Genomic DNA, 10,209 nt, shown 5'->3' on the forward strand with positions numbered 1-10,209 from the left:
ATGCATATCCTTGCTTCAGGTCCTAAGCTATAAGCAGTTAGATTTGGGTATGTCATTTTAGGCGAAAATTGATAAAAAAAGGTTAACACTTATTGGTTACTACATGATTCCATATGTGTTATTTAATAGTTTTGATGTCTTCACTATTATTCTACAATGTAAAAAATAGTAAAAATAAAGAAAAAACGCTTAAATGAGTAGGTGTGTCCAAACTTTTGACAGGTAGTGTATACTGAACCCTCACAATAGAGTCCCACTGTGGAGGTGTCATAATACCAATAAAACCTAGTGGTCAAACAAGGAAATGGTTCCAATTGCTTTTCCCATAGGGGATTTTAGAAACACTTAAAATAAGGGCTGTGTTTCGTGTAGGCTTACTCTGGCGTGACGTTTTGATAACCATGAAAAACCTAAATCTCTCTCAGACAAGGTGACTTTTATCAATATTTTGCATCTAACCCTAACCCTTTTCCCCACCTTAACCTAATTCTCCTAACCTGCTAAATACATTTTCCTAACCTGCTGCGTAAGTTGTCCTAACCTGCTACGAAAAGTCAAATCTGACAAAAGCTGTATCCTTTCTAGTCAAAACCCTCCTGAGGCACACCTTCCTTCTCCTTCTCCAGGCCAATCTCACCTTTGACCTCTCAGGTGGCAGCAGTCAAGTGCCCTCAGTCGTCACATTTCTGACAGCCTTTCAAGTGAAGGATGGATGGAGTGTTTTCAGCCAGGCAACCTGACCAGACGCCACAGACACACACCAAAGAGGCCCCAAGGGAGGAGCTACTGAACGTCAGCCTGGCTCGAAAAGATCAGAGCAGGAAGGGGATTCTGGGAAATTTCACAAGGCACTGCATATTTCAGACAGTCAAGCAGCAGGCCCCTGGCCCTGTAGTCCCCCAACACTGTTCTCTCTCCCAGTTTACACACACACACACACACCAGGGTTTCTGTTAGGAAAAGGTGGCGCCGGACATTTGACCGGCAACATTTTAATTTACCGGACATTTGAGAAATGTACATCCCAACGATCTCGGATAGCATGGACCCAATTGAATCTCGACTTACGTAGTACGAGCAATGAGGGAAAAGTCGGAGGTTGTATTCGCTAGAAGTTTTTATTAAAAGTATGAATTTAAGCACCCCGCGGAAGGACCGCAGTTGTACAGGAAATAAATAGGTACAGGTAAGTGTTTTCAGAATATAATGTTTACATACTGTTTTACCCACTTCATATGTAAACTCAGCAAAAAAAGAAACGTCCTCTCACTGTCAACTGCATTTATTTTCAGCAAACTTAACATGTGTAAATATTTGTATGAACATAACAAGATTCAACAACTGAGACATAAACTGAACAAGTTCCACAGACATGTGACTAACAGAAATGGAATAATGTGTCCCTGAACAACGGGGGCAGAACACTGACATTCCTGTCTTGCAGGAAATCACACACAGAACAAGCAGTATGGCTGGTGGCATTGTCATGCTGGAGGGTCATGTCAGGATGAGACTGCGGGAAGGGTACCACATGAGGGAGGAGGTTTTCTTCCCTGTAACGCACAACGTTGAGATTGCCTGCAATGACAACAAGCTCAGTCCGATGATGCTGTGACACACCGCCCCAGACCATGACGGACCATCCACCTCCAAATTGATCCCGCTCCAGAGTACAGGCCTCGGTGTAAACTCATTCCTTCGACGATAAACGCAAATCCGACCATCACCCCTGCTGAGACAAAACCGCGACTCGTCAGTGAAGAGCACTCTTTGCCAGTCCTGTCTGGTCTAGCGATGGTGGGTTTGTGCCCATAGGCGACGTTGTTGCCGGTGATGTCTGGTGAGGACCTGCCTTACAACAGGCCTACAAACCCTCAGTCCAGCCTTTCTCAGCCTATTGCGGACAGCCTGAGCACTGATGGAGGGATTGTGCGTTCCTGGTGTAACTCGGGCAGTTGTTGTTGCCATCCTGTACCTGTCCCGCAGGTGTGATGTTCAGATGTACCGATCCTGTGCAGGTGTTGTTACATGTGGCCTGCCACTGCGAGGACGATCAGCTGTCCGTCCTGTCTCCCTGTAGCGCTGTCTTAGGCATCTCACAGTACGGACATTGCAATTTATTGCCCTGGCCACATCTGCAGTCCTCATGCCTCCTTGCAGCATGCCTAAGGCACGTTCACGCAGATGAGCAGGGACCCTGGGCATCTTTCTTTCAGTAGAAAGGCCAACATTTTCATAACTGTGACCATAATTGCCTACCGTCTGTAAGCTGTTAGTGTCTTAACGACCGTTCCACAGGTGCATGTTCATGAATTGTTTATGGTTCATTGAACAAGCATGGGAAACAGTGTTTAAACCCTTTACAATGAAGATCTGTGAAGTTTTTTGGATTTTTGATCTTTGAAAGAATAATGATCTTTGAAAGACAGGGTCCTGAAAAAGGGAGGTTTCTTTTTTTGCTGAGTTTATATACTGTATTCTAGTCAAGGCTCATTTAACTACTGATGTACATACCTTTCCTTTTCATATACTTCCCATAATGTCTATACACACCATCATCTACTGTACATATATATTTATATTCCAGACTCTGACATTGCTCATTTAAATATTTATATATTTCTTAATTCCTTTCTTTCAATTTTTGGGATTACTGTGTGTTGTTTTGTATTGTTAGGTATTACTGCACTATTGAAGCTAGGAACATAAGCATTCCGCTACACCCACGATAGCATTTGCAAAATATGTGTACACAACCAATAAAATGTAATTTAATTTAATTTGAATTTACATTTTTACAAGAATCGACTGATGGGGGCTCAATGTTGCTGCTAGAAAATCCCACGACCAGTTATCAAAACTCAACTCCGACCTCGATATAAGAGAACAGAGTTGAGCATTCAGCTAGCGACATTCCTGCCCCTCTTCCCGGAGACCTTTTGCTTTGAGGGTGGATGTGTCTGAGACCAGACTTATAACGTGACTCCTGTGCTATACTCTCTTCAGCAGCTCCGACTACCAACCACTGGGCTGGCAGGCAGACTGAGGAACCAGATGCTGCTGCTCTCTAGCTTTGTGTCAATCATCTGACAGATAACACAGAGAGTCTTTGACTAGAGAAAGAAAGAAAATATAGCTACTTCAGTCAGAGGAACAATGGCATCACACAGGAGGACCACCAACGCACAAAGGCTTTGAAGAGAGAGAGAGAAAGAGAGCGAGAGAGAGAGAGAGAAACTGAGAAAAACTGAGAAAAATAGAGAAAAGGAGAGAAAGAGCATCCCAGAAAAAGAGAGTGAGAGAGAAAAGCATCCCTGAAAACAGGGAAAAAATGAAGTTCGAGAGAGCATCTTAGAAACAAAAAGAGAGCGCGTGTGTGTGAGTGGAGAAGAAAATATCTGTGTTTGGGCCATCTGCCTGGCCTTGCTGTCATGACAGACCGGCAGGTTGACAGCATCATTTACTCATCAGTTCAAGGCCACTTCACCGACTGATGGATCATCCCCAGGCTGGGTGAGGGGGCTGGAGCTGTGTGGGCTCACTGGGCTGGGGATATAGGACTGGATGGGCTCACTGGGATGGGGCTGGGGCTAGGGTGGGCTCACTGGGCTGAGGCTGGGACTATGGTGGGCTCACTGGGCTGGGGCTGGGGTGCTGTGTGGGCTCACTGGTTTCAGTGGGCTGGGGGCGAGGGCGATGGGGAGGGTTCTGTTGTTCAGCCACTGGGGCCGTGTGTTTGCAAAGTTGTCACTGAACGGAGGCCCGTGAAAGGCAAGGGGTGGCCATTCCAGTTCTCACCACTCTAAACTAGAGAGAGGGAGGGAGGGGAAAAGGGAAGAAAGGAGGGAACGGGGGGGGGGGGGGGGGGGGGAGAGCAGGGGCTTTGAAGAGGGAGGAGCGATGAGCTGTCTCTGGCTCACGGAAGGCCCACGGAAATGACTGATTGCAGGCAGGGTTAGAGGTCAAGGCCAATGCCCAGGTCCCAGCTCCCTGGAATCACAAGACGGGGCTTCCAAATGGGTTAAGAACAGCCCACAGAAGGAAAAAAAGGGGTAAATATTTCCTTTGAATAGGTTCAGCTACACACAAAAAAAAATGCAGCCCAGTGAAATATTCCTTGAGGGAGTAGGATACATTTACATTTTAGTCATTTAGCAGACGCTCTTATCCAGAGCAATTTACAGGTAGTGAGTGCATACACTATTATTTTTTTATATTTTCTCATACTGGCCTCCCGTGGGAATCGAACCCACAACCCTGGCGTTGCAAACACCATGCTCTACCAACTGAGCTACATCCCTGCCGGCCATTCCCTCCCATACCCTGGGCCAATTGTGCGCCACCCCATGGGTCTCCCAGTCGCGGCCGGCTACGACAGAGCCTGGATTCGAACCAGGATCTCTAGTGGCACAGCTAGCACTGCGATGCAGTGCCTTAGACCACTGCGCCACTCGGGATACATCTCCTCACTGAAACTTACTCACACAAATAAATCATAGAAGTCTTCATTCCCCATAAAAACATAGGAGAAGATTAGTCTTGCCCTCAGTTTACAGTCAATCCTCACCTGTCAAAACTATTCCACAAATCATGCCATTTCTACAACATATACTAGGTTGACATTCTACCCAGAAACTATGTTACTTTGCAATTTCAGATCACTGTCTGACAGTGTTTGATAATTAGCCTACTGGTTCAGATTATCCTGACTATGTCATGGCCGGGCCAGGCCTGTTTAGATATTCCTAGTAACAGTCTTTTCATAAGTGTACTCTCCTGAAAGCGGCCAGGGCAGCACATTCTGAGGCCATGATTCTAATGGAGGTCAGCCAGACAAAAAAAAAAAAAAAAAAAAAGAAAGAAGGGGAATCTAAAGAGGCAAAAACTAGGATGGGTTGCTAATATGACTAGGATTGTGTCTTTGGCTTCTGGACAACGAAAGAAAGTTGATATGAAAACCAATAGAACAGCAGAGAAATGCCAGATTTCAATGGTATATGAGAGGAAGCCTTTATAAAATAATTGCCTCCACGTTTCTATGGTTAGATTTTGCCTAGGCTACTTTGAAGCAAGGTAAGACATGGCTCATAATATGAAAAATGAGGTTTCAAACAATTAAGTATATGTTTTCAAAATGCATACTGCTTCCAGCTCACATTGCAAAGTAGCGGGTGGCGTGCTGATAGCCTGCCTACCGTTACACACACACACACCACACACACACACACACACACACCACACACACACCACACACACACACACACACACCCCCACCCCGCTAGGGATGGTGGGAATATTCTAATTAAAATCTCACACTGCTAAGTAATCTTGCACAAAGGCAGGCCTCCAATATCAGATACAGGCTATCTATATCACAGCAGAAACAGTGAGCTGTAGGGGCATATCATTACCTCTGCCTTGCACCTGTAGGGAAGACTGGGGGCATGTTGAATGTGATTTTATATCCTTTCAATAATTTCTCCATAGGAAAGGAAAACAGCATGATCTGCTGTGATGACAACAGAAAATAAGAGCTACTTGGGTTTGAACTAGGCTTGCTTTGCTCGACCAACCTAGAGTGTGAGTTCCTTGAGCAATCTGACAAAGACTGTTCTGTAGAACTAATATTGTAGTGCACCAGATAGAGACTTAAGATGTGCTGTAGGAATGTATCAGAATAGCAATGAGGTAAGCTACCAGCCTCGCACCCAAACACTTACCTCACAACAGTAAAACTCCGCACATACTGTAGTCCTACTAAGTAAGTTAGGATGCCACGTAAAGTTATGTTCCATAAATGACTGGGCTGGCTACATTTCTTGTTTGGCTAACTCAGTTTATGAGCCAATTAGCTAATGGTAGTGCTGGAACTCTGGCCTCCATACTTAACTAGTCCCAGTGTAGTGGGTGTGATGCATGAGAGGCTCCAGAGACAGATGCAGAGCACCCCTCTCCATCTCTCTTTCTCTCTCTCCCTCCCTCCCTCGCTCTCCATCACTCTCTTTCCCTACAACACAGTCTGCTTTAGCCATCCAACACCAGCGCCTAATGTGCTCTCTCTCTCTCTCTCTCTCTCTCTCTCTCTCTCTCTCTCTCTCTCTCTCTCTCTCTCTCTCTCTTCTCTCTCTCTCTCTCCTCTCTCTCTCTCTCTCTCTCTCTCTCCTCTCTCTCTCTCTCTCTCTCTCCTCTCTCTCTCTCTCTCTCTCTCTCTCTCTCTCTCTCTCTCTCTCTCTCTCTCTCCCTCTTCTCTCTCTCTCTCTCTCTCTCTCTCTCTCTCTCTCTCTCTCTCTCTCTCTCTCTCTCTTCTCTCTCTGCCTGGCCCTCTCTTCTTTCTCTGTGACTGGTAGAGGAGAGCAGTGTGTCTGAGTGATGGTAGTGCCTAGGCCTCTCTCCCCCCAATGTACCACTAGGTCTAGAACACCTGCATCACTTACATGTACTTCACTGTCCCGCCTTTATTGATTTTCTTGTGCATATGTAATGTAATCACTTCACCATCCTTCGCATTTATAAATATTAACACAAACAGATGGATTCTCACTCATGCAAAACACGACTGGTGCACAGCACTGAACTTATCATGTATAATAAACCTGTATATAAAACAGAATTTCTTTCATTTCCCACAGCCAGAAATAAATCAAACCTATAAATCTTTCAAGGCTGACAGTTAAAATGTATGCATAATACGATCTCCCCTGTCTGCGTGAACAAATATAGTTATACCTCATATATAATGATATACTGTATATTCTTTGTGTTATGGGCTCTGGTCAAAAGTAGTGCACTATATAGGGAATAGCCACTGTGAAATCTTCAACAGGAAAACATCAAAACACATGCAGGACATTGATAGAATACCTTGAAAAGTAAGCGCACCAAATTCAGGAGAACCATCCAAGCATCCAGTAATCTGAGGTATTACTGAGCTATAACTCCTAGCTCTACCACATACCCTAGGCTATGTTTGGAGTCATGTTTACATGTTTGTAAGTCACTCTGGATAAGAGCGTCTGCTAAATGACTTAAATGTAAATGTACTCTTTGACCTGAATGAGAAGCATTCTGACATTGGTCACCAGGCTGTCTGGCTCCGTGTTTAACGGTTCTGGGGAAACACTGGTGGTGACAACCACTCAGGACAATAAAACAGCAAAGCTGCAAATACAGTAGCAGACCTTAATCATTATCATTACACAGAGCCACCCTCCCTAGACCTGGAGCCAGGCCAGTCCCAGCCCCATTACAACCCTCCCGTCTCTCCCTGCCTGCCTCAACCCGCCCGGCCCCACCACAATACTAAACACAATAACCTGGCCTCATCATCTCTCATATGGAGAATGTTAAATGACACAATAACCTGGCCGTGCCTTCTGTTCTGTTCCTGGAAATTCCACCAGACAGCCTTGGGAGCCGGTCCAGCAGTGAGTCGATAGATACCCTCGTAATGTAATGTTACAGCTCCATTTAAAACAAGTCAGTGTATCTCTTGGCAGACATCTTTGCCAGCTGTTTCATTAGCGCAGTAGATCAGATCAATCAAGAGAGAAATAATGGAGCGTTTGATTACGCCAATGACACTGCCAGCCATGCACATATGGGATGTAGCTTTGTTACAGTGGATAGATGGATGCATGAATGAATGGATATAGTGTTATTACAATACAGAATGAGTACAGTCCCTGTTACTGTCAGCACACAAGTCAATAGAACACATTTACTATCTGTATCTCTATGGCTGTACGTTAACTCACGTGTTGTTGTTCCTAAGTTTGACGTGCCCTCCAGGCTCCAGGATCTGCCCGTTCTTCAGCCAGGTGAGCTGGGGCACAGGGTCGCCCTGCGCCTGGCAGGTGAAGATAGCAAGTGGTGCCCACAGGCCGGGTGATGGACTGGGGAGGCTGCACAAACTCTGCTGGGGCTGTGGCAGATGCAGGGGAAACAAGGAAAGACAGATATTGAGCTACTTACAAACTGAATATCAAGTGCCTTGCTACATAGATACAGTAACTTGCTGACAGGGGCTTTCCCATTCCCCATACTATGCTGCACAACAACTATGTTTTTTCACCAGTGGTTTGAAAACATAAGCTACCAAGGTATTTTGAAAAAGAAGGAAGCTCCCAGAGCCTTCTAGAGAGAAGGGAAAGAGAGGAATGAAGGTGTATTATTCTGGGCCTAATCACATTTATCAGAACTAGATTGTGTGTGTGTGTGTGGGGGGGGGAATTAGCGACAGAGTTTAGCAACAAATGATTAGCTGAGGATCAGACTAACGTCATTAGAGCTGAGGAGAAGCAGATCTAGGAACCCAAAAAGAGAGGGAGGAGGAGGAAGAGGAAGAGGAGGAGAGGGAACAGGGAATCTGTTCACAAAACGGCCAACTACCTATTATAGAACACATAAACTGAGGTAAAAGGCAATGCAGCGCAGATACAGTATCTTTCCCCAAAAAGCCTTTCAGTATTGCACACTACACAACTACTGACCTTCAGCCTCCAGCCAATGATCCATCCCTCAATCTCTCCCCTCCCTAGGAGTCATTCTTTCCCTCCTCCCTGTGAGCTATGAGCCATGCTCCATTTGCTCTAATTGACACAGAGGTACAGGTAATGCAAATCTCTAATACCTCTTAATTAAACAGTGTTTAGTTTCGCCTCAAATTTGTGATTACGCTCCTCCCGGATCCGATCCGAGCTGTTGGTTGGTTTTGCTGTTGCTATTTCTGTTGGCGTAATTTATCTCCCCTCGTTATTCATCGCTACCCGTATTAATAGCCGCATCAATATTGTCATCCATGATAAGATAACTTGAGTTATTTTCCTAATAATTAGACTGCAATTAGGGATCATCTAGTCGTAATTTACAATGAGATCCTTCCCACAATCAGCAACTATTTTCCCTCCTACTCTCACATTCAGCAGGTTGATTTGCCTGTCAGCTATCCTTCTGTTTCTAATCTTTCTATCTATCCTATCTTCCCGTAAACAAACCCTCCCCTTTCTAGTTCTAGTTATTTAGCATCCTCTATCTATCTAATTCTAATTTTAAGAGAAGAGGTGTTATGATGGTTTTCTAATCTCAGCTATCTCCATACTGTATGTCACCCTGTCAGTAAAGGTGCCGGGACCTGAAATCTCACACCATTCTAGGTACTGTGGTATGATGAGGATTAGGTTGGCTCTATCCTCCTGTCCATCACTCTCTCCATCTCCCCTTTTATCTCTCTCTCTCATCTCGCTCTCTCTCTGTTCCTTTTCATCTCTCTCTCTCCATCTCTCTCTGTTTTCTCTTTAGAGGCTGTGTGTATGTAAGGAGGGGCTGGAGGGAAGGGCTGGAGGGGGGGCGGGGGATGTGTGTGTCAGGGAGAGTATTGATGTGCAATTTGTGGTGTGGGTCTGATCAGCACTCTTTCCCCCATTCCCTCTCTAACTTTCTCTCTCCCTCTTTCAATCCCCTCCTCTCTCTCTCTAACCCTTCTCTCTCTCCCTCTCCCCCTACTCTCTATTACTCTTCCCCCAATCTCTCTTCTTCCCTCTCTCTCTCCCTCTTCTCCTAATCTTCTCACTCTCTCTATTCCCTTCTCTCTCTCTCCCACTCTCTCTTTTTCCATTTCTCTCTCTCCTCGCCCCTCACTCTCCCGCTCTGAGGTAAATGAAGGGTAGTGCAGTGAGCAGAGGGGCCGCTGTGCCAACCATCTGGCCAGGAAGATCACATCAATTCTCTTAAGCAACAGCCTACCTTACTCTGAAATACGTCCAGGAGGAGAACACTGTTGCCATGTGAATATGAAGCAATGCTTCTTCAAGGATTTAGCCTTTAGTTACTTATTCATCATAAAACACATGTATTGTACAGTATATCTCATCAGATAGTTAGCTGAGGGCGCTTTCTAGTTTTCACTGATTGATAAAGAAACCATAGACATTGACACATGGGCAGGCCCTTTGGCCGTTAAGCATGTGAGGCAAACGCTGAATGCTTCCTACTCTGTGTCAGAAGGCCCTACCTGCACCCCTAACCACCTCCAATTGGTCAAATATGAGTAAGAAAATCACACAGCGAATGAGACACACACACATTTGTTTTACTAACCTTGTGTGGACCTAAAATTGATTTCCATTCAAAATCACACACACACACACACCAGTGGAGGCTGGTGGGAGGAGCTATAGGAGGACGGGTTCATTGTAATTGCTGGAATGGAAT

General features: G+C 45.3%; 1 protein-coding gene across 1 annotated transcript in view; it reads right to left on the minus strand.

Annotated features, from left to right (window-relative positions):
* LOC311111344 (immunoglobulin superfamily DCC subclass member 3-like) overlaps positions 1–10,209 on the minus strand; it is a gene marked incomplete at both ends in the record, with an annotated part of 88,434 nt that overhangs the window by 10,227 nt on the left and 67,998 nt on the right. The window contains 2 exon segments of the mRNA XM_084154064.1: positions 7,755–7,864; positions 7,866–7,921. Coding sequence (XP_084010190.1) covers positions 7,755–7,864; positions 7,866–7,921 — 166 coding nt within the window.

This window comes from Coregonus lavaretus (assembly GCF_964263955.1).
Source record: "Coregonus lavaretus genome assembly, chromosome: 37".
Lineage (NCBI taxonomy): Eukaryota > Metazoa > Chordata > Actinopteri > Salmoniformes > Salmonidae > Coregonus > Coregonus lavaretus.